This window comes from Clytia hemisphaerica, unplaced genomic scaffold, assembly GCF_902728285.1.
Source record: "Clytia hemisphaerica strain Z4C2 unplaced genomic scaffold, Clytia hemisphaerica genome assembly, whole genome shotgun sequence".
NCBI classification, from domain to species: Eukaryota; Metazoa; Cnidaria; class Hydrozoa; order Leptothecata; family Clytiidae; genus Clytia; species Clytia hemisphaerica.
The window spans coordinates 1-25,350 of record NW_027104375.1 but is presented as its reverse complement, the minus strand read 5'-3'; the positions used below and the strand labels follow the sequence as shown (position 1 = coordinate 25,350).

The following is a 25,350-nucleotide window of genomic DNA, read 5'->3' as shown; positions in this document are numbered from 1 at the left end:
ACAACATTGCAAAATACTAAAAATGCTTCTCAAACAGTGAAAAAAATTCACCTGCGGCGCTCCTTCTTTTCAAATAGTGGAGCTTATTAAATTCATAATTCGAACCCTGTATTTCTTTTGTTCTTCAAGCATTTCTTTCCATCAGGGGCCGTAAGCTTTAAAAAAGACCTGTTTTAACCAGTTTAGAAGGGCTAATTTTCAAAAATTTTCTCCCGTTGGCGCCAACCATCGTGGCACCTCCTTAGACACTAATTAAGGGACACTAAACTACGGCCCTATCACCCTAACACCTACCACTTTCAAAGTGGAGCCGCGGCCCCTATCCATGCATGGTTAAAGTGTATTCTATTATAGTTACTAGTAAACGATAATTTTGTTTATGTTACGAAAGAAAAGTATTTATTTTTGTTGCATTTTAATTCTTGATATCATTAATAAACTCTTAACTAGGAGTCCGTTAGGGGGGGGGGTCTCAGATAATAGCAATGGCATGGCTGAAACTCAATTTCTAGATAAAAAAACGGCCAGTGGGAAAAGTGCTTGGAATTTTGCCTGATTTATTGAGCTGCAATAGCTGATTGAAAAATAAAGATTTTTTGTAGTTATCAGCGTGGGCTTGGCCGCCATTTTGAATTTCGATTTTTTTCCTCCTATACTCGGCAATTTAGAGGTAGTTCGTAATACGCGATTTGGCTTACGCGTAACACTTGTATATGACCTTTGAACACTGTGATATGCGACCCCAAAATGGCGCATGTAATGATAAACAAAGTCAAATTGCTGTGAATGCGCTTGAAATTGCTCGCAAAAAATTGGCAATAATAAATTTTTGAAGGAAGGAAAGGTCATTGACAGAAAAAGTCCGACAAATTTACCGACTCACCAACTCAATTCTACTCAATTTTCGAGAGTCGGTCCGTCAAAGATATTTGTGATTACCGCCTTAATTCGATTGAATTTGATTCATTCAATTCCTAATCGAATTCGATGGAGTTCAATTGACATCCCCTGGAAAATATATTTAACTGAACCTCCAAAACCAAAGTAATTTTTGAGTCAATGCCAACCACAAATTATAACATACACGAATTCGCTTTTGTACAGAGCAGTCAGGGCCTCCTTTACTTTATCAATATTACGCAAACGGCAGTGTGTGCTAAATTATTTGGTTTCGCTTTCGATTTCAAACAAAGGTCGTAGCAACAGGGTGCGCGTACATAACAACAGGGCTGGGTAGAAAAATCTAAACATGGAATTCAAAAAAATACCGATCATCGTATAGAGGACTAAAAAATACCCCCTTTCTATGTTTAGTTTGTTCTACCGCAAATTATAAGTGAAAATGTATTCAAAAAACCTTTGTCCGCTATCAGCCCGCGCGGTAATCTTTGCCCATTCCAATTCTTAGATAATGAATAAGAGAGGTGCGCTTAGCTAAGCCGTGCTTGCGGACGATAAATTTATGTTTACTTCTCTTGTATATTTTAGTGGTATTTATCCAATGAAAAGGATGTTGACAAAATATACACGGCGCTGACAAAATATGCACGGCATTGATTATGACATCATTAAATATGTCAATGTCTATTCAACGCCCGTTAAGGAAAATAATTAGTAAATAGTTCTTTTTATCGTGAAATTTAGAAATACGAACAAAAAAATAATCAAATTTAATATTTGTTTCCTATCTAGATTATATTAGCGTTAGACTAGAAAACTGGAGAGGAAGAAGAACAAATTAGCTACACTAGGATGGAGCATTTGACGTTAATCGCGCAGCAAGTTACACACTTTATTTGTTCATCATATCAGGTGGCAGGCATTCCCTGATTTTCCAGTCGGCGCCTGTCGGAGCAAATTTTTTTTTTGTAAGCGGCTCAAGCCCTGATTTAGCAGCCCAAGACCTGTTTTACCAGCCCAAGACCTGGGAAACTTTGCGATTTTTAGGACTTGCTTTTTGGGATAAAGAGGATAAAGGAACCATTTATATCCCAACCGGAATATCCCATGGAAAAGTACTTCAATTTGATGATCTTCAATGAATGTGTTCTATTAGTTTATTAGAACTTTTTAGGCCAATAATTCAGGTCTGGCCTGGGGCCACTATAAATTCTAAAATTGTGGTAAAAAAGTCTCAAAAGTCGCAAAGTTTCCCAGATCTTAGGCCGGTAGTTCAGGTCTTGGGCTGATAAACCAGGGCCATGTTTGAACCAATTGTCCCAAGTTAGAGTTGCTAACGATATTGCACACTAAATTTAAGACTCATGCAATAATTAACTAAAACTTGAAGATTTCCAGGGGTTTCATTTACTTCGTTATTACAATACTTAAGCCTACAAAGCACCAAGAAAAACCAACATAGAGAAGGTGTATTTCTAAAAAGGTAGAGAAACTTCAGTTGATGGCCTAAAAAAGGGCACTTTTTCTATTGTTTTTTTCACTAAAAAGGCTTTTTTTACCAAAATCGTAATGATTTCAGGAAGGGCAGCGTTAGATAGCTGGATGCTAAAAGGGCAAGAAAAATGGTGTGATTTTGTAATGTAGAATGTGATGTTGTGAAACTTTTTGAAATTCTATTTTTTCTCAATGCCCTGTAACTGCATGGGGTACCTCTGGGTACCTGTTGCTAAGATGTTAAAAACAAAAGTGATTACGGAAAAAACTTTAGTGAAATCTTAGTAATAACTTTTACATTGACTATACTGTGGTTTAATATGTTAAAAAATTGTGTTGTAAAAACCAATTGCTTTGTTTGAAAAATGTACCATTGATTGGTTGCATGTACAATTACTTCTTTGCACTTCTCTTTTCTTTTTGTGGCAAACATAGAAGACTTTAAAAAAGATCATTTATCTCAGAAAGGGCTTTTTTAACATGGATTAATTATTAAAAAGTAAGTTAGATTAGATTTTAATGAAGTAGACCATTAACAATTATTTTAAAAGTTTGTTTTTAAAAACATATTCCAAGCTAGTCCAGAATATTCTAGCTTTTCCATGCTTATTTGAGGTTTTATGGTATCCCAAAGAAGCTAGAACCTTGAAGAACGAAAATTCCCTAAAAGCATGACTCTGAAGAAAACTGAGGAAATTTCGTACTTCCTCATTCTAAAAGACTACTTATATCAGATATTGCTTCTTCTTTCTATAAAAAAAGTAATAGGTCAATTTAATTTCAATTCTTTAATTTTTTTAAAGCCAAAAGTGTATAACATTTTTGGCAATTCCAAATTGATTTGTAACTGAAAATTGAGAAACAAAGATTTTTGTGAGTTGTCAGCATGGGTTTGGCTGCCATTTTGATTTTTTTTTCTTAATTTGGCAATTTCGAAGTTTTTTGTAAAATGCCATTTTGGCTTACAGTACTATAACACTTAGGTGTCTCAGCCTTCTAAATGTAATTTCATGTATGTGCAAAATATTGAAACATTATTTCTTTTATGACCTCATGTTGCTGTTGTCAGTGTTATTATTAATAACACTTTAGTTGTATACACATAATGAAGGAAATTGTAATTTTGTATAGGAAATGTTGCTTTTGTGCATGACTCGAAACATATCACTTTGACATATCTTTGTTGTGTCACAGTTAAAAGTTTGTTTTTATTTTAGTTTGTATCTTTGAAAGACCCCAAGGGTTTATCTTTTCTCATCTTTAGTTCTCAAACAATAGTGGGAATCTGATGCTTGAGTTAGATTGTCAATAAATTCTACTATCTGATTGGATGAAAAGTCTCCTCATTCATCTTATTTCAGCTGAAGTATGTACAAAATAATGGGTGATTTGCTAAAAAATTCTTGCCAAATCTAAAAAAGAAACCCCAAAATTCCATGAAAATTGGTTGACTATTGGTTAAAATTACTTCCCTCAAGTTAGCTTTTTCGCTTGCCCCATGTCTCCGGAACATTTAGATCATAATATCACCAAAGTGAAGAGACAGAGTGTGGTCAGTGTGTTGACAACCTAAAATTTGAAAGAGAGTACTAAATCACCTCCTGCGCTTCATGAATATCAGCTAAATTTTAGTGAATTTATTTAGAAACTATGAACAAATAAATCTTTAACATGTTGACCATTACCATCTTACTATTCTTTGCTGTTGTTGGGCAACTTTCAACATTTGATATCAATCTACCAGAGGCATCACACCGATATAGACGTGAAATTTCTGATAGTAAAACGATTCCCCCAATATGCAAATCACATTTAAATGAAGAAGCAAAGAAAAAGATGGAGAAGAATGAGGTAGGATACTGATAATGTTTTTGTCGTTTTATCAATTTTTACCAAAAAATTATAATGGGCTTTCCTTAAATAGTTTTATTTTGTTAGATCACTAATTATTGTCTTCCCAATGTGAATAATGGAAACAATTTTTTAATGACAAGTTATTTTGAAAGAAATTATTGCGCATTGATCTCAAAAAAAGTTGTTGACTTTGTCCCCAGGTGTCTAAAGATTTTTGAAACCGTAATTTCATTTAGTTCCCTCTCAAGAGTGACAAAAACAATGATGTTGCACTAGTTTGGCTCGGTGACAATCTCGAGGTATAATGAAATCTAATTTTTTGTTAAGTCTTGTTTATAGATGCATGATGGATTTCCTCAAACCAATTTAATATGTTCCAATGTATCGCATTCATGACTCTAAAACTTATACTCTTAATAATTGGTTTTCAAAAATATTGAATTTTAATGAATCTAAGGTCAGGTCCTAAACTTTTAGGTTCTAATTTCATAATAAACTAATTTCATTCATTCGTTATTAACATTAACTTATTACCATCTTACCGTCAATTTCAGACACAAATTTTACTAACAACAGTAAACACACTATCATCACATTTCTTATCCATTTTCAATATCTTTGGTAAACATGAAAGTCCTTCTAATATCTATCGAAGGTAAGAACAAATGTCACAAGTATAGCAGACAAAAGCCAGGCTCTTTTACTAAAGCACTTTAAAGCTTGTTCGTTCCTCATTGCTTTTTTTAAGGATTATGGTCATTATTACGTTGGTGTTAAAATGATTTCTCTTCTCATAATCTTTTCTTGGTACTTTTAAATTTGGATTTTTTGATAAGATAGTATTTGGTGATCCAAACAATTTATCATATTCAAAGCTCTTTTGCATTTCCTATGATTTTGAGGCACAGTGTTATATGGAAAATTACATCTCTGTTACATTTAGTACGGATGGAGGCAAATCATTCCAAAATATTGAAATAAATATTGGAAAAGAAGCTATCCGTTCAGAAGCTGGTATCTTCAAAAGTCCAGTTGATCCAAAGATGGTAGGTTGTTGTCTTCTGTATTTCTCAAGGAAAAGTAATATTCTGTAAACATTCCTCAAAGAAAATGAATGTGCTCTGATCTTTTCAAGGAAATTATGCATTATTATGAATAAATTTTTTCATGATAAGCCATACTTCCCTAAGGAAATGATACGTTCTATATGTATTTCTCAAAAAGGAATATTAATATGCTCTGTATTTTGCAAGAAAAGTGAATTTCCGCTGTATTTCTCAAGGAAAATGTGCTTTATGTATTTTGCCAGGAAAAAAATAATGTCTCGGAGACTGTATTTCTCAAGGGAACAAGAGTACTCCATGTCGCTGAAAGAATATCATTATTCTGTATTTTTTCAAGGAAAATACTTTAATGGGATAAACTTTTGCGGGGATTAAATTTCGCGGGTGGCACCATTGGGTGACAATATTTTCACGATTTTGTGACTTACTGTCAAATCATGCATGTTGGTTGTTGAAATACACATTATTTGCGCCTTTTTGATGCAAGTAACCATTCAAATAGTATTTATTTGACATATTTTGAGTTTTGTTTAGAAATATTTCGCGGATGAGGCCCTTCCAAATTTCCATTGGGACTTAATTTCGCGGATTTTCGCGGATGACACCCAAATCCGCGAAATCCGCGAAATTTATTCCCCGCGAAAGTTTATCCCATTAAAGTAGCACACTCCATATTTCTAGAGCTAAATCTATATTCTGTACAGTTCTGTGTATTTTCCAAGGAAAATAAAGATTAATCCATTAAACAAGTTTAATCAAGAAGGATTTGGTACAAAAAAAAGTTTTATTTTGACACAATCTTATCCAATAATAAAGATATTGGACTACAAGCACAAGTAAATTTGTCATATGCATTTGCATTTGACTGTTAACTGTGACACTTCATGGTCAGTGAAAATTGAATTTTCATTATGTTTTGTTTTATAGATGATATTGGTATCCAAAGTGTCCAGAAGTTTTTTCTCAGTGTTCTCGAAAGATGAAAATAAAGATCATGGTGCATTGATTGTGACCAAAGATTCTGCTGCCACGTTTGAAATTAACAAATTGCCTTTCGATTTACGAGAAGGTGATTCCATTAGATTCCATCCAAAGAGAAAAGATTGGATTATTGCACTGGAAAAGCCAACAGTTCTGATTGCTTTTGGTAAATCAAAAAAAACTGTAAGTGTTTTTGTGTGGTGTTGCTTTAACGTTGAATTCTGGGACGTTTTAATTTAATTTCCTTGGTTTGATGAGGAATTAATTTTTGGACCTACCCTTATTTTTTGCACAGTGATACAAAATGGTGATTCCCAAAAAGTGATGGAGCCCGATTTTCAAAAAATAATTTTTTTGAGCAAATTTGGATCAAAAAGTGCCTCAAAATGTTTTTTTTTAGACTTTGTGTGAAATTGCTTTATTCAGCATGTTGCTTGTTATCATTAAAATAAACTACGAGTCTGGGTGTTCGGATATGATGTTAATTTTCCACCAGAATCAGTATGGAGTAAAAAAATTGAAATTATGAAACCTAGTGCAATGCCATTGGAATAAGTGAAAGGTGCATTCAGCTCAAAAATTATGTGGTGTGGCATATGATATGAAACATTGTTAACCGGTTACTTTTTCGAAGCGGGCTACACGACTTTTTGCACACTGCAATTGGTTGTTTTCGCATGACGACGGGCCTACATTGTCCAGAGTTGCCAGTCGTTAGGAAAATTCATTGTGACGTCACTTTTTCAAAGAAAAAAGAACAATGCGTTGACATCATTTCTCTCATTATTTCTGACGTCAGAAATTATAATAATTTTTTATCTCTTTTCGCTTGTTTTTTTCGCTTTATTACGCTATTTTTCCTGGATAAAGCGCTAAAAAAAATCAATCGAAGCTGAAGGAAACGGTTAACAAATACAATAATGACCGGTTTTTTTCGGGCTGTACTGAAAATATTGCCCTCGGTCAACGCAACAACCTCGCAAGCTCGGTCGTTACTTGACCTCGGGCAATATTTCTCAGTAAAGCCCTCAATAACCGGTCATTATTGTATTAATGATTGGGTTTTCTCTGACCTCTTTTTTCTTTTTTTCAGGGGACTGCACATTTGTCAACAGATTTTGGGAAGACTTGGACTCCTATCATGAAGGATGAAATCCTAGAAGAAATCAAATGGTAAATGAAAGCTACACTACTAATACCTGCTCTTCAAGTGGCTACAGCGCAGAATCATGTCATTTCGTAATCCCTCTTAGTTTCCAAAACTCTACAAAAGTAAAAAACAATAGAACAAAAACATAAAGTTTGACCAATTTTTTTTTGCTAATCGTTTTTCTGTTTCTGAAAATGAAACCATATTTTGAATTTTTTTTTATCAAGATTTTTTATTGAATTTTATCAATTTTATCTCATTTGTAGGGGTACAATGAAAGGACACGAAGACGAAATATTTGCTATGACTAAAGTTGTCGGTAAATTATCTTTAATTAAACATTCAAATTTCTTTATTGTCTTTCAGGTGTTATAACTTTTAAAGTTAATTTAATTTCAAAAACAAAATAAACTAACATAAGTAAACTAACATAAGTGAAATGCTTCTCTAAACCAAAACATTAGGAAATAAGCTCCATCCCATTCGAGTCATTGTAATTCTAAGCAACCAGGGATGTACTATACTGAAATTTTATTTTGATTGAAATGACCTTCAAATTTCCATTCCCATTCGAACAACCAGCATTGTGTATGAAAAATATTCTTTTTAAGGTGGGTTCTCATTTGTAATGCATGGCTTTGGAACAGCTGGAAAGAATGCACTGTACAAAACCAAAATTAATCCATCAGACCCTAAGAAATTCGCGTTTAAAAGTAAGATATTGTTCTTCCACAGCTATATTAGATTTTGGACAATTATTTTATTATTTGTAACAAAATAAAATGATGAATAAAGACACGAGAGAACTATGCACACGTTTTTTACAAGAAAAAACAATTTAAGAACATGAGGCTTCAATGGCCAAAATACCAAGATAAGTTTAGAACATTCTAAGGCTTTGCGGACTCAAAAACAGCCCATTCCTTTTGAAAAGGAACAAAAATAAGAACATGTTAAGAACATTTTTAGGGTTTAAACTGAAAAAGTTGAGAACATCCAAAGGCTTCAAGAACATCTCAGAATGTCGTACTAAAAATTATATGTGTCTTATTTCTAGAGGTCGTCGAAAGCGTTGAGAGCTTCGGTATACAAGATGAGTTTGTTTTTGCCACTGTTGTAATCGAGGTAGGTACTACCTTTCATCCCTTTACTATTTATAAAGATTTCTTGGATATTCTTTATAAACACATCTTCCATATTTTATTCCGACCCTGCCTATTAGAACATATAAGACGCAAGGGTTTTGCTGGCGAATGAAATTAAATTAACTCCGGTGAATTCTAGATTCTAGACCGGCGAATTTTTAGAAAGATTAGCATGAATATGTACTTGAGGCAGCAAACCGAATGTTTAGACCAGCGAATTGTAATTTTTTTCGTGCCTTGAACCGGAGAAATTCACCGTTCACTGGGCCTAAATAAGACTTCTGTAAGAGTAAAATATTCATTTTCTTTTGCAGAAAGACGATGGTGACGACGAGAGGATCATTCACGTTTCCAAAGACAGTGGTGAAACATTCAATGTTATCCATTTCCCAAGAATCACCACGGATAAGGTTTGGAAAATAATAATCATATTTATGTTCCTTGACTTTGAAAGGTTGTCTAGAATCTGAAAAATTATTTCATGTGGGCTCAGTAGTAGAATGTTCACTGGCAAACCAGATCAGATGGAGTTTTTTATAAGATAAAATTTGAGGTAATAAAAATGACGCGTTCTTTAGAAAAAGTAACAGTTTATTACTGGTTAACGACCAAACAAATCAAATAAGAGCTTGTAAAAACTCCATCTCGTTCACTGGCAAACAAATAGCTTAATGAAAGTTGACAATTTATTTCAAGATAATAATACATACAGTTTTTTACCCTAATGCAACAAAGGTCGAACAGTCCGATATGTCCATACCATGTTTCTGTGGTTGCCTCTAAACAATCACTTAATAAAACTTGAAATATTAGTCGGGTGGGGGATATTAGGTACCAAGCTTCTTAATCCCAGCGAAGCAAAATCTTTGATCGGAGTTTTTTGAAAAGTGGTACTCTAATGGCGGCACTACTCGATAGCGGTGTAAATGCATCGAGAGCGCTGGGTCTACTTTTCCTCAAATTTTTATGACGATGTAGCGACGTTAGACGTTAATTTTGAACATTGCAATGGCTTCTTCTCGGGTACCAATTCCAAAAAAACTCCAATCAAAAATGGCGGATATTGCTTGGTCCAGGGATATATAAAGGTCAGTGGTTAGGCGTCTTAAACTAGAATCCTCTTATTTTCTTTAAGTTGTTGTTTACATATTTTATAATTTTAATATTTTGTTTGCTCATTGTTGAATCATTTGAGCAGGGGTCTACAACACGGAGGTGTATAATGTTTGTTATTATTTACAACTATTAAATAAGTTGATATTGTTTTATTTCATAGTTTTTCGCCGTCATGGAGATGTACAAAGGTCTGATTTTCCTGCACGAAGATGGAGACGGAGGTAAAGTTTGTTTGAAGAATTATTTTTTGTTTTCTCATAACTTTATTGCAAAGAAAGTCATTGTAATCACTTTCTATAGACGATATCGGCTTAACATGAAAAATCAGATTTGATCCCCGAGAATTCCCCACAATGCTTTGCACGGAAAATATTTCACCGCAAACTTTTTTCCGTGCAAAGGATTGTGGGGAATTCTCGGGGATCAAATCTGAGTTTTCATGTTAAGCCGATATCGTCTATTGCTATTCATTTATTTGGAATAACAATTTTAACATGTAGCGGCCTTGAAATCGTTTTACCAGAACTTCAGACTCTTGATAATTGAATGGGGATGATTACCTTGAATTACCCTATAGACTCCCTCGGTCGACTTCTTGACCTTAATTTCTTATTCAAGTTTTTACAATAAAATCTGTAAAATATTATACTTTTGAAGTGTGTAGCTCATCGTTTTGAATTAGCATCTTTCTGCGCAAAATTAGACAGAGAGCTTGGAGTGGATATAGATGACCCTCTTCTTCTGGCAACAAATCTTTTTGAATCATTTTTTTCTCGATAATTTTCATTTTCACCCTTTTGTCAAATTGATTTGGGATGAATGGTTAAGAAAGAAATCCACATATATACACACCATAATGTAAATGAACAAGTTTTGCAACTGAAATTCTCTTCATGAAGCTGTCTACCGAAGGTAGGGGAAGAGGGGTGCCACTCCTTTGCTTAGATTTCTCCATATTAGATTTCTTTTTCCGCACCACTAAATGTATTGCAGTGGCTTCGACTTTATTGTTTCAATTCAATCACATACTGGTTCTATAACATTCGTTTCATTGTTTAGATACTGGCAAAGGAACTTTGTACATATCTGGACCTGAAGGACGAGTGTACGAAAAATCTCTTAAAGATCATTTCGTAAGTAATTATTTGAAAGGTTATGTTTCTTAAAAACTCTGAGATTTTGTCATGATCGATTCTATACTTTCTATAGTAAATAATAGCCAAAAATTTAGCTTTGACTTTTTTCGGCTATACTGTTTGTTAGAGAACCTGATTATACCTAAACACCCCTTGCCCTTCTCATTATGTTATGGATGTCACAATTATGAACTTTTTATTGAAACAATGTTTATCCTCTCATCGCTAAAACATTCTTTATCTTTTGACGCGATAAAGAAAATTCCCTAAGGTCATAACGTGTAAAATGATTGTTATTTTGAGATTTTAACCAAACTCATTACTGTAGCCATCGCCATCATAAAAATCTGTAAAGATAGGATTCAGCACACGGGATTTCTGTTGCCAGCTTTTCCGGGCTAATAAGCTCCAATGCCTAGTTCTTTCTCATTTCAGTACACAAACCAGAGATTGACAGATTTCTACAAAGTTCAATCGATGCCTGGAGTCTACATCACGCAAAGGTTAATTGCAGGTACGTCTCCAGCTGAACTTTACCAGTATTATCAGGCTGCGAGGATTGAAGAGCTTGATGGTAACGACATTAAGACAATTTAGGCATAATTGGTGTAAACTTGATATTAACTGGTGTAAAAGATGTCGACGTCAACCAAAGGGGCCGATAAAGTATATACAATTCAAATAGATCAACTGTCTTTAATTCGGATGTCTGCAATTCGAACTAAAAAGTCGGTCACTTCAGGGAAAAGTTGCATCAGAAACTCCCTGTAATTAGAATCTTTCTCTATAAATCGAAGAAGTTTCTCGGTCCCGTGAAAATCGAATTAGAGAGAGTCGACTGTAGATGTTTCGAATTAAACTTTTTCTTTACCGACGTGTGTTTCATCCTATTTTTTTTCTTTATAGACAACACTTTGAAATCCGTGATCACTTTCGACCGTGGCGTGAAATGGCGGCCGCTGTACGTCGAACGAAGCGTGTATTGTACTGACAAGAAATATAAAGATACTGTAAGTTTTTTAAGAGGTTTTCCTTTCTAGACAATGGAATCAATGGAGAAACAATGGAACATTGATTATCAAACGCGGTCGAACAGTATTCTTGGTTAATTTCTATCAGTTTGATTGCAATTTTCCGTTCGACTATGTCCATTGATCGTGTTCGTCGATGTCTGCCAATCGACAAAAATATTCGGGGTTGCATGGAGCAGAATTCGCACATTTACGCTTTCATTTTCAATATTAACGTAGTCCAATTTTAAGAAGAGCGGGAAAAACTTTTTGGGAGATTTTTGCATAAATAGCATACCGTAGTGATTCTAAAACTAGACATCAAATTTACAGTTTGTCCGAGTTTTAATCCCATCATCCTTTGCATTAATTGCTTTTGCAAGTCAATTAGACTTATTGACAATACAAAAGTAATAACTTGCACGCATTACGAATCAATATGAAAATGATTGTGGGATTGTATTTTGGTCAAATGTTAAAAGTAATAATTATGACGTTTGCATAGCGGTGTGCTATTAGCGGTAAAATGGAAAATCACCCAATATCAAAATGAAGAAAAAAACCATTACCGTATTCACGATTTAATTCTTTATTTTTTCAGAAAGTGGATTGTTCATTACATTTTCACCACATTTACAGTCGACGACAAAGTCACAGTGTTGCGCAATATGTTCAATCTCCGATTTCATCACCGTCAGCTCCTGGTCTCATTCTCGTCCATGGTAAGTCTACTCGTTTTTGATCATCATAACTTAAAAGAAGAATTTTAGCGTAAAGAAAATTTGGCGAATTTGGTATTTACCTGAAAACCGTGGAATTATGTTCCCGTGGAATTATGTTCCCGTGGAATTATGTATCCGCGGTTACCCGTCAAATTAATTTCCCATCAAATTTCACTTACTTCATATATTCCTCAAATTCAGGCTTTAAAACACTTTTTTCTTATTTAATAACTTATTAAATAATTGATAAATTAGAAAAATTCCTGGAACTGCTAAATTAAATTTCTGCCAAAATTTCCTCCTTTTTTCCTTTCTATTCATGAATTTTGCCGTTTGCATATTGCATGAAGTAAAAGCTACTTCTTATAGTTTGCATACAAGCTCTCTTGTATTTTTATTAATCTCTTCACTAGGTGTTGCTGGCGATGGTTTGACTGGTAAAATGAATGTTTGGATGTCCAAGAATGGAGGATATAATTGGATCGAGGTAACACAAGAAAAATTGATAAAAACACAGGCCTAGATTCGGGTTGGCCAAAATTTAATGACCACGGTTTTATGTAATTTTCTTCAGCCCCAAAATGGCTTCCCCATTGCGCGAAAGAAGTTATTCAAGCATGCATTCCTTATTTTGATGATTGAGTGAAAAATTTCTGGTTCGACCAAAAATGAACATTAAACTTTTAACTTTTCTTTACTTTAAAGAAAATTCTATCCATCTCTTTATAAACATCTCATTATTTGATTCTAGGTAGCAAAAGGACCGCACCATTACGCTATCGGTGATAATGGAAATCTGATCATTCTGGTACCAAAGCTCAATGCCACTGGAACAACTTTGAAGTAAATATTTTTCTTACATTTGCTGGTTTTAACTTTCTCATTTTTCAACAACACCCAATACGTAATAGGATACAAAGAAACGTAACCAAGTATAACTGACCTTCGCTTCGTTTACAAGAGGCAAAATATTTAAAATAACCTTTTACCCCCTGGAAAATCTTCGCCGATTACTCCCTGAAAATGTTCGTCCAGCCCCTCTGTATAGATATAAAATTGAATGACCCAATGAATAAACTACAATCCGGGACAGAACTGTTTGTCCACCCCCCTCCCCCAACATCAATGTTGATGATCATTGTTGAGTCTTGTGAACGTGCAAAAATTCAACTCCAACATTGATTTTGGGGGGAGAGGGGGGACTTGCCGGTGGAAAAGGGTTATTGAACACCAGTTTTGACCACAATTGTAGTTTTAAAAACTTTATTGTTGAAAACTCCAATCTAATTCTCTGATCCTTAAACTTTAGATACTCAATCGATCAAGGGCGTTGTTGGCACGAATTTGAATTCACTTCCAAGAACCAACCATTACAGATCCAAGGACTCGTCACCGAACCTCATTCCCAAGAGAGGTCATTCAGCTTGTGGGGTTTAAGGAAAGATGCTAAATACGAGGACAAAGAATGGATCATTGTTACCGTTGATTTCGGAAAAATGTTGGACAAAACTTGTAAGTTTATATACTGTTTATAAACTGTTCTCATGTGTCTAAATTTTGAGAAATTCTATGATTTCAGAGAATCGACGGAGTGATTAGTAACGAGTAATGTTCAATATGCACTTTATATATCCTTAGAATAATTTTCGCTAGACAAAATTTTAGTATTCCAAAATTTCTGTTAGATTGTTGGAAGCCATAAGATAGACTGAGAGTTCGCAGCTTCAAAAATTTTGCTTGAAAAAAAATTTAAACAAAAATCGTTGCAATAAGGTCTAAGGATCCTCAGTATAAAGCTTCAATGGCCAAAATTTTAAGAACAAGAAAGGAAAGTTTGTTAAGAAAATTCTTAAAGCTTTGCAGACTCTAAAACACCCGATTTTTTTAGGAAAATTGACAAAAATGATCATGAAACGGTGAAATTAAGAACATTTTAAGAACGTTTTTAGGATTAAAACTAAAAAAATTAAGAACATCCGAGGGCTTCGAAAATTGCATCAATTTGACCTTCGTAACAAGTCGTAACAAGACCACTGACCTTTATATATCCCTGGACCAAGCTATATCCGCTATCTTTGAGCGAAGTTTTTTGAAAGTTGGTACCTGCAAAGAAGCCATTGTAGTGTTTGAAACTTTGCCTAACGACAAGCGACGACGGCGCTACATCATTACTGTACAAGTGAAAGTAGATCTAGCGCTCTCTCCGCGGGTACCAATTTCAAAAAAACTCCGATCACAATATTTTGCATGGCCGGCATTAAGTAACTTGGTCCAGGGATATATAAAAGTAAATGATGAATCTTGTTTGTTTTTTTCAGGTGCATTGAGTGATTTTGAGAATTGGTCACCTCACAAACTGAATGGAAAAGACGGTTGCTTTTTAGGGGAGAAGATAACTTATAAAAGACCTAAAGAAGACTCAATGTAAGGCACCCCCTTCTCTTCTTATCTTTGTTTCTTTAATAGGTGAAATTTTAGCTATTCTAGCTTTAGCTATAGCGCTGCCGAGAAAAAAGATTAGATAAGCTTATTTACTACACTACAGTCTGTCTGTCTGTCTGTCTTTCTCACAGAAACAGCCTGGAAACTACAAAAATGATTGGATTTGGCTGAAATTTTGCACGCTTGTTCCTTGGGTAAATATCTGGGGGTGTTTGTGTTTTTTTCATTTTTCGAAAATTTTGATTTTTGGGGCTTTGTATGAGTTTTCGCCAAAACGAGGCTTAAACTTTAAATCAGCCTAGAGACCTCAAAAATGGTCTGATTTGGCTGGAGTTTAGCACACTTGTTCGTTGGGTGAATATCTGGGGTGAGTTTTTCGCCATAACCCGCCCTTTTATTTGAGCGTCTAAAATCGGGACTTTGAATTACTTTGGAAAATATTGAAGTTGAGCCTATTGCGTTGCGCACGAAATCTCGAGAATGCAATTATTTTACAAGCTATGACTTTTGGGAATTCTCTGTGTATATCACGTCAAAAAAACAAGAATTTCAATAAAAAGTTTAACATTGTATAAAATAACGTTATTGGAGAAGAGTTGTTGAGTGTTATCATGGAATTTATAAAGCTTTTGGATAAAAATGAAGCGCTAGAGACTAAGGTACTTTAGGCGTACTAAATTTCGCGAGGTCATTTGGCTGCATTTGGCTAAATTTCAGCCAAAAAATGGTTGAAAAATAGGGTTCTTTGAACGTAGTGAAAAAATTGGTTCATTAAATTTTTCTCTTTTTTTGCATGAAGAAAGGGTACCATCATAGGTAAAAGATGGCTTTAGCAAATTTTCACAAAAAAAATTTTTCGGCTCAAAAAATGCATCTTTATCTATAAGAATCACTATTATGAATGCGACGTAACCCGATTTTGGGAAAAAAATGGGGGGCAATTCCAACCAAAAAAAAACAGCTAAAAAAGGGAGTTTTAGACTTTGTTGAAAACTGGATCATAAATTTTTCCTGATTTTTTTTCATGAAAGTAGGGTACCATCATTGGCAAAAGATGGGTGAAGCAGATTTTCTCAAAAAAAATTTTCAGCTCAAAAAACGCGTCTTTCTCTATAAGAATCTCTATTTATAAGCATATATCAATGTTCTCAGCCAAATTACTCAATTTTTTTGATGAGATAGATATTCTTTTCCTTCCAATCACCTCCTTTAATACCAACCCAATGGACACGGGGGACAATCAATGATGAAAACAAACGACGAATTCTAATAAACTGTCACTATTTGTGTTCTGAACGATTGTTTTAACGGTCACGCTCACGCTCACGTAGATATCAATTATATATGTGTTAAATGCATAACCAGGTAGGTCCATAGAAGTATCGCTTGTTTAACTAGGGATTCCCGAACTAAGTTAAGTTTTTGTTTAATTCTCAAAAATCGCTCAAATATACATTAAAGGTTTTATTTTTACATAAGTATTCCCGTTTCATATCAGACACGAATTTCATATCAGGACGGTGTCTCTCTATTGTTATTTTTTGCTAAATAAACTATTTTTTTTCAAAACCAATCTTGCTCCACATCCGTGTCAATTTAATGTGATAAAGCTTGTAAATTAAAATTGAGTAGTAAGCGACGATATCACTCTTATTTAACAACATGTTCTTATTTATAGGATGTAATTGAGATATTTTAGGCGTTATACCCAATTTTTACTACTTTGACCTCTAAATTTCAAGTAATTTCAGGCTCAACATGGTTCTTAAATTGTTCTTATTTTTTTGGATATAAAGTTGTTCTTATAAAAAAATGTGTAAATAAAGATCGTTTGCAAAGAGAGCAAATTTCACAACAGGGTAAAAACGTTTATCATTTATAATTATCTCATTATCTAGAACATCCGTTTAACTACTTGTCTCTAAGGAACAGCTTTTGTGAACCTTATTATAGCGCACCGCGCTGAATTTAAAAATAGATTTTATTTTTGACATAATCATTACTCTCGATGTGTTTGTACGATTTTTAATCCCATCAACCTTTGCATTAATCTCTTTTGCACGTTAATTGATCGTTTGACAAAATATATATAACAGCTTACACGTATCTTTAATTGAGCCGCGTTGAATTGTGGGATTGCAACTCGTACAAATGTCAAAAAAGGGTGAAAAGTAATAATAATTATGACGTATGCGTTGCGGAGCGCTATTGCTTTGGGGAATCAAAATTATTTTAAAAACAGAGAATTTTTTAGAAACTTTACATTAGCTACTAAACCGTTTATGTGTAAGTAAAGCATACTTTCACAGTGTTCTTTACAGCTTACCACTAGATCTATTGTTATACAGGGTGTCCGGAAAAAAGTATCAATTCGTACCACTTCTATAGAAAGAAAGTTCTTGTGTTTGTTATTAAATTTGCAATGTTTATCAAAGTTTTTCTCTGTGTCCTATTAATTGTCATGAGACATCTTTTATGAATCACTTTTACAAAAACAATTCTCAATAACTTTAACGTCATTAAAATTGTAAAGAAAGTTAATTCTTCTTAATCATATTGACTGTTATTAAAACAACTATTGTGTTAGTTTATATTTCTTACATTTTGTTAAACACACGCAACAACCTTTTACTCAGAATCATGTTCGAACTCGATACTTTTTTTCCGGACACCCTGTATTGTTATACTTATCTATTTGTAAAAAGATTAATAGCTGACACCGCAAAATAACTAATCTATCTCATTTTCATTTTATACTCCTAGGAGTTCTCTCCACTTTTAAAGTGCATATTTAAATTTAATGGAGAAAGAAAAATGACGGGAAATAAGATGAACGGATTCAGCTACAAAAAATGGCTTAAAAATCGTAAAAAAACTACTCGGATTTTTTACTATATGTCTTTCGTAGATGGTATCGAGTATACATTAACATTTGCTACTTTATTCGTATACTTGAGGGATTTCCTGAAAGTCAGCGGTACCGATTTGGATCTGTTTTATAGTTGTATTTCTGGATTATACCTTTTATCGGCCATTATTTCAACACTGATCGTCGGTAAAATCTTTGATAAAGTTCGCCGTGCACGTCTTATGTTATGTATCATTACTTTGGCTGTAATTATTGGAAACGTTTTATACACGATACCAAAATCGCCATACTTGCTACTTATCGGGCGACTACTGACCGGGATGGGTGATTCCGGTAATCCGATTATCGTGTCCGAATTAACCCGATCCTACCCACCGGATGAAGTTATAGCACAATTAACAGCTATTTCGTGTGCTTTTATGCTCGGCTGTACGATAGGCCCCTGTATCAATTTCATTTTCATCAGAGCGGATTTTTGGTTCCTTGGTGTTCATATTAAATACGCAAATGGAATGAGCTTGTTGGTTTGTTTCATGTATATCATATCGTTTTTTCCTAATATTCTTCCTTGTAACTGACTTGTCGAGACATTTTGATATGAAAGAAGCTATTCAAAATTTGGACGGCAAAGAGCTTAAAAGTTTGGCAAATGGGAATCAAGCTAATGATGAAGAAAGAAGAAATAAGAAATGCTATGAAGTAAGTTCTCTGATTCAAATGAAATCAGAAAAGCAAATACACGATGATTCAATTGAAGAATGCTATGATGTGACAACGCCCTTGTTAGATGAAGCAAATACGTTATCGTTATCGAAATTGACCATACGAAAGCATATAGACGAATCTGGGGAAACTTGCACTGTACTTGATGAGTCGATCTATACCCAAACACTCACCGAAACTGGAGCCATTGACACCAGGCTTGCGACAATAGGACAACCTATTGATGACTCCGATGAGACTTGCCCCATACCAGATAAATCAATCTATAGCCAATCAAACACCGAAACTGTAGCGATCGACGCCAGGTTTGGGACAGAAGAACAACGTATAAATAACACCGATGAGACTTTTCCCTTGCTTGATAAATTAGTCCATACCCAATCACACGGAACCGAAAACACAGCTATTGACACCATGTTTATATTACGTAAACTATTCACCAATTTCGATTTGGCTTTAATATTCGCAATGACTTTTTTTGTGTCTTTTGCACTCGTTACGTGTGATCTCTGGATACCTTTAGCATGTCTCAAACTCCTACATTGGGAAAACTTGGAGGTAAATATCGTGTTTATAGGTGAGGGAGCAGTCGCTTTGATTTTTATAGTTGTATTAATCTATAAAGAACCAAAGGACGAGAAATTATATTATCTGGGCTTAATATCATGGATGTGCATGATAATATTGTATGGCATTTTCATGTTCTTTAAAATGGATCAGGGACATATTATTTGGCTTGATTCTACATTGTGGCTGGTTGAAACTTTCTGTTCTAGTGTTATGTATACGGGAGAAGATTTATTCCTTATTGGCTCTCTTGCCAAGATGGTACCTTCAAATGTCCAAGCATTTACAGAAGGTGTTCGTTTGGTTTTCTCCCGCTTTGGTGCCGCTCTTGGGTTGTTTACCGCTGCCTTTACATTCCATCGCTTGGAGTATTTTTGTCCGATTCTTTTCGGTGTAGCTATTTTGTTGGCGTTACTTTTAGTTTTTAGGAGAAAATATTTTTGTAATCCTGTTCAAATTTTCTAGGTTTATATTTTGCATCAGTTACTTGGTTGGAAAATATATTCAGAAGTTATCATGACAGCAAACTTTTCAGCAATACTTTTAATTTACACGCTTTTTTTCTTATGAGAACGCAAGTTGTGAAAAAAGGCTCGATGTGAGAAAATTTGAAAGCAAGATAGAACTAGAAAGGACCTTTGGAAGATTATTCGAATTTAGCCCTAAAAAATTGCATAGAAAATACTATATACTAAATATAGTAACTTAACATAATCTAAATATTAGTCTATGTACTTTCCTAGGTTTTTAATGTAGAAGAGAGATATGAGAGCTGAGATATTGAAGAATTTTTTTGTTGTTGAAATTTTCAGGTAGATGTGATACTGAAATACTGAAATGGGTATAAATCTGTTGAAATCAATACTTTCTTAGTAATTATTGAAATTCGAGGCTCTGGATGGTTCTTAATTTGTTCCTAGGTTTTGGTCAATTTTCAGTCTAGTGTCCTTATAAAATTGTTCTTATAAAAACGAACATGCACTTCTGTTTCAATTTTTCATCAAATGCAAGAATTTTTATGCTAAACTTCGACTAAGTTCGTTTGAGGCTCATCTACAATCGGTGACGAAATACTTGGCACAAAAGGGAAATCCACCGGGAAGTTTTGAAACCACAATCGATTTGCAAGTGCTCTAAAGTAGTTTCGAAGGGTAGAGTTTTATCTCTGAGTTTTAACGCTAGACTTAAGAATTACGACCTTAGGATCTGAGGATCCAAAAGTTCAAAAATGGTCCAGTAGGGCTTGAAATATAGCCTAGAAACCAATAAATCCCTCCCAGATCGAAATAATCGATGAAATCAAGTTGAGGGCCCGAAATTGACATTCTCGCTCGAACTTCAATTTTCGAAAAATGGTAAATTAGCCAAAAGTGCCAATATGTTATGGCACTGATTGTAGATCAGATTTTTCTCTTTCGGTAATAGGAAAGTGTGATACCGTAGGCCTGTACATAACTTGCCAAAGCAAACCATGCAAGTGAAATCTTATGTACAGGCCTACGATATCGCATTGAACGGTCTAAATAAACACTTGCTTTATCTCTCTAATAACGCCCTGGGTTGCTACTTCGAATACACGATTATAACATCTTTTAGCAAGGTGTCATGAACTTATCAACGCATACTTTATATAAGATCAGGTGCACCCAGGGCTGATGATGTTAAATGTAATGTTAAATGTATGAAGTCATTGCATTGAAGCAACCATAGATTTGACTTCCGACGTAATTCGACCACTGACCTTTATATCCCTGAACCAAGCTATATCCGCCATCTTTGATCGGAGTTTTTTTTGGAATTGGTACCCGAGATAATTCCTTGCAATGTTAAAAATTAACGTCTAGCGGCGCTACATCATCAAAAGTATTACAGGAAAAGTGGATCCAGCGCTCTCGATGCATTTTCACCACTATTGAGTAGTGCCGCTATTAGGGTACCAATTTCAAAAAACTTCGATCATAGTTTTTGGTTGGCTGGAATTGAGTAACTTGGTCCAGGGATATATAAAGGCCAGTGACCCTATTCAGCCATTAACCAATCTCTTGTAACGTTAAAGGGTCGATAATAAATTGTATTCTCATAACGTTACTTACTTAAACTTTCTCTACTTTTTCTTCAGCTGTCATGTTGGAAGGAAATTCAATCCTGTTGTCGCAACAACCAAATGTCCTTGTACAGTGGCTGATTTTGTATGGTATGTATTATATATTATACTCATGATGATGCACCACTGCAATGAGCCGTTCCATTTTATATCCATACAGGGGGTGGACCAACTTTTCCAGAGGGTAATCAAGAAACATTTCCAGAAGGTGTTGTTATATTTTTCCAAGGGGGTAAAAAGTTATTCTAAAATCTCCAGGGGTAAATGACTGAATTTAGTTCGTCCACCCTCACTTTAATGTATGAAAAGATTTTTTCCAAGGGTATTTTTGCAAATTTTGCCATTATCCAGGGGGTATCCAAACATTTTCAATGATTTCATTTTGACTTGAAAAGGTTCGTCCACCCCCCCCCACCCCTGTATGATATTTTAATGGAACAGCCCAATGACGGCATAGTTTTATAAATTAGAGTCTTAAATTGAAAAAATCCGTGAATCTGCTCTGGATTTTTTTCTTAGCTTTTTTTAAACGAGACTATAAGTTTGTTGTCTTTGTCTTTTTATAGTGATTATGGTTACAAGAGAGATTCATCAAATAAATGTATTCGCGACAAAACAAAATCTTTAATGTTTTGCGTCAATGGTGAAGAAGAGTTGGAATCACCTTCAAAAGGGTAAGGAATCTTCTTTCAAAATATAAGGGAATCTACTTCAAAGTATAAGGAAAAGCTTACTTCTGTCATCTGCTTCAAAAGGCTGAGGGAATCTCCTTAATCTGCTTTAAGAATGGGTTCGGGAGTCTCCCTCAAAAATGGGATCGGAAACCTCCCCTAAAGTCAAAAGATTTCCTTTTAAGCAGGCTAATCGTCTGCTTCGAAAGAGTTGAGGAATTTTCTTAAGGGACTAGCACTAAGGAATCTCCTTTAAAATGATCAAAAAATTGAAAGGGTAAAAGGGACTCACCATCAAATATATGTCCTCCCAAACAAAAGGGTAAGGAAAGAAATTGAAATAAAGTTAAATCTTTTTTGAAATCTTGAAAAATATTATTTCTTCTCTTACAAAGTTCTAAAAGGGTGAGAAAATATCTCTCTTTTATCCTATATCAACTTAACTGTACTTGAGAATCTCCTTAATAAAAGATGCTATGGAAGCCATTCACCTTTATATTGCAGATATCGAAGAGTACCTGGAGATACTTGCGAAAACAAAGATTCTTCTAAAGACATGATCAAAATGATTGATGAGAAAAAGAAATGTACTACCAAGGAAAAGGATAAGGTATGTTATGCGCTTCTCCTCAGGATTTAAATATGATACATTATGATACAGTTGACGCTCTCTAATTCGACGTTCTGCTACTCGATACGCTCCCTTATTCGATAAAAGTTAAAGTCCTAGTCATCAAGAATTTCTCATAAACGACGCTCTATTATTCGGTAAGCTCCCTTATTCGATGAAAATCTAATTCCCCTTGAAGATGGAATTAGAGAGCGTCAACTATAATTAAAAAATTTGGGTATAAAGCCATGTATATTCGTCGATCTTGCACATGAAATTAAGGCAACCGCCGATAATTTTGTCCATCACATCTATATAATGAAATAACGTTGCTTGCTACAGTTGACTCTCTCTAATTCGACCTTCCGGGGAGCAAACATTCTCTTCGAATTAGAGAAAGATTCGAATTGCAGGGAGTAATTTAAACTACTTTTCAGCTGAGGGGACCAATACTTTAGTTACAATAATTACAGAGAGATTCGAAAAATAGAGGTTCGAATTAGAGTGACTTGACTGTAATACAATAGTTTTGGTAATAATTGCTCTTTCCCTTTACCTGTGCATTGTTAACAAACTCACTTTATTATCCACGTCTGGTAACTGCTGGTATTCGATCACAGTGGACTCTCTCTATTTCCATCTCCCAGGATGGATTTCTAGAGAAAGATTCGAATTTTTTCAACGGAGTGGCGAGTCTTTAACCCTTCTCAGGCAAGAGAAATTGAAGCCACTTATTTCCCATTCAAAATGCGCATAGAATTGAAATCTAGCGATAGATTTTAGTTTCAATCTGACGTTTGTGTAAAAACCACGCTCTGGCGTTCTGGATGGGAAAGAAGAGGTTTCATTTCCCATTCATGAGTCTCGCCTCTAGCCCTTTGGGCTTGAAACTCAATGGGACTAACATTTCAGTTCGAATTGTAGAAAGATTCGAATTGTAGAGGTTCGAGTTAAGAAAATTGAATGTATTTATTTAATATCTCAGTATATCGAGAACCATATTGGTATTGTCAGCGAAGATAGGAAATTTGAAGAACAAGCAAAAATCGACAAACTGAAGCAACAGAAAGATTTGGCTTTAGAAGAAGAGGAGAACAGAAAATTAAGCAAGAAACCTACAAAAAAGAAGGTAAAGGTTTAACCCTTCGAGTATCTTGCAAGAGTTCCTCCCCCCTCATCTTTGATTATCCATATCTACCACTGGTCAAGATTTAGAAGTCATAGCACTTGTAGATCTTGAGGTTTTCAGGGGGAAGGGGCCCCAAGTAAATAAAAATAGGAAGATGCCCGAAGGGTTCAGTCAAATGACAATAATGAATTCTCCTCAAGAAATTTCTCTTAACATTTTATAACATACCCAGTATATCCCGACAACATTTCGCTTTTACTTTTTGTATCTGTCACTAGGTCGTTCATAATGCGTGTAATACAGTAGTATAGGAGTTATATGATAATACGATTATTGTTACGGGATCTAGTTTGTCTAAACTAAAATTTGTCACCTCCATTACTTTTTGCTTTATTTCTACTATGTCTGAATTAGTCGTCTAGCTGGCTAAACTACTCTGTACTATATCACGGAACCCCTATGCTGCGAATCCTCAGATGTCCTATTGTAAGATTTTTTAGCACGTTTTTCATGTTGTACGACGCGCGAGATTTTCTCATTCTATCTGACTTGATTTTTGTCTTGTTTTTAGAACTCAGCATTGATAGTGTTTGGTGTGGTGGTAGTATTAGCTCTGGTTGTTGTGGCAATCATTTATGCAAGGCGACACATCAAGATGAGAGATGGGTACGTAACTTTATCTTTAATCCAGCTCCATTTTTAAATTGTCTTTAAATGAATTTTAGTAAATTCACGAGGGATGGGTCTAGAGCACTGACCTTTATATAACCCTGGACAAAAACTCCAATCAAAGATGGCAGATATTGCTTGGTCCAGGGTTATATAAAGGTCAGTGGTCTAGAGCCCCACAACAACAGGAGGGAAGGTACATTTTCAAAAAGGGGATTGCAAAAAGGAAATATATATAAAATCTATATAAAAATTTTGTCACCTATACATCGATGATTTACCTAGCGCTTCAAGGGAAGTGTGTTTAGATTTCCCCGTTTCCTCCTAGTGTAATTCTCACATTTCCACCATTTTTTCTTCAGTGGCGCACAGTACGTTCGATCAACTCTTGATGATGACGGAGATGAAGATGAAAAATCACATCATCGATCACGTAACAATCGATCATATCAAAATGAATTCCATGACGAAACGGACAATGACGAGGAGGTACGAGTACTAGTTGAATAATTAATGTTTACCTAGTCTCCATGGCCGGGAGGGGGGGTGGTACTCGGGTTGGCAGACCCTACCCGTAGAGAGACTTTGCAAGGTGAAAAAAAAAGACCCTTACTGTCTACACATACCCAGCATCCATTTTTGCCTAAGTACCCCCCCCCCCGGTCCATGACAGACTTCTACAGGACTGCTTTAAATTCGTTAGTGCAATGCCACTAGCCTAGTATCTACCTCCTTGTTGATGGAAGATTGACTGAAACGATTTGAAACAGCCTTGCAACTTCGACCCGCAAAATCGAGGGTGAGATTAAAGTGCTGATTTACTGCCGTCCTGCAGTCCTGCAAAATCGAGGGTTATCTGATTTACTGCCGTCCTCAATCAGTATGCAGCTAAATAATGAAATTTTCTCCATTAAAGAAACTGGAAGAGCCATAATTTCGTTAATCTCAAATTAATTAAAGAAATGTTAGTCCTGAGTTAGTCCACTTGACAGAC

At 34.9% G+C, this 25,350-nt stretch overlaps 1 protein-coding gene across 1 annotated transcript; it reads left to right on the top strand.

Annotated features, from left to right (window-relative positions):
- Positions 1–4,043: 4,043 nt before the first annotated feature.
- On the top strand, positions 4,044–24,832 carry LOC136818817 (sortilin-like; the record flags this gene model as incomplete). Its single annotated transcript, XM_067075052.1, is given in 25 exon segments — positions 4,044–4,245; positions 4,485–4,547; positions 4,803–4,903; positions 5,192–5,294; positions 6,240–6,476; positions 7,387–7,466; positions 7,710–7,762; positions 8,055–8,156; positions 8,501–8,568; positions 8,903–8,998; positions 9,865–9,925; positions 10,764–10,837; positions 11,276–11,354; positions 11,747–11,850; positions 12,452–12,572; positions 12,986–13,059; positions 13,324–13,415; positions 13,882–14,084; positions 14,891–14,996; positions 21,293–21,367; positions 21,844–21,951; positions 22,453–22,558; positions 23,544–23,687; positions 24,259–24,353; positions 24,719–24,832. Coding segments are annotated over 25 exon segments (2,639 nt in total), but the record flags the coding sequence as incomplete, so codon positions are not given.
- Between the last annotated feature and the right edge of the window lie 518 nt (positions 24,833–25,350).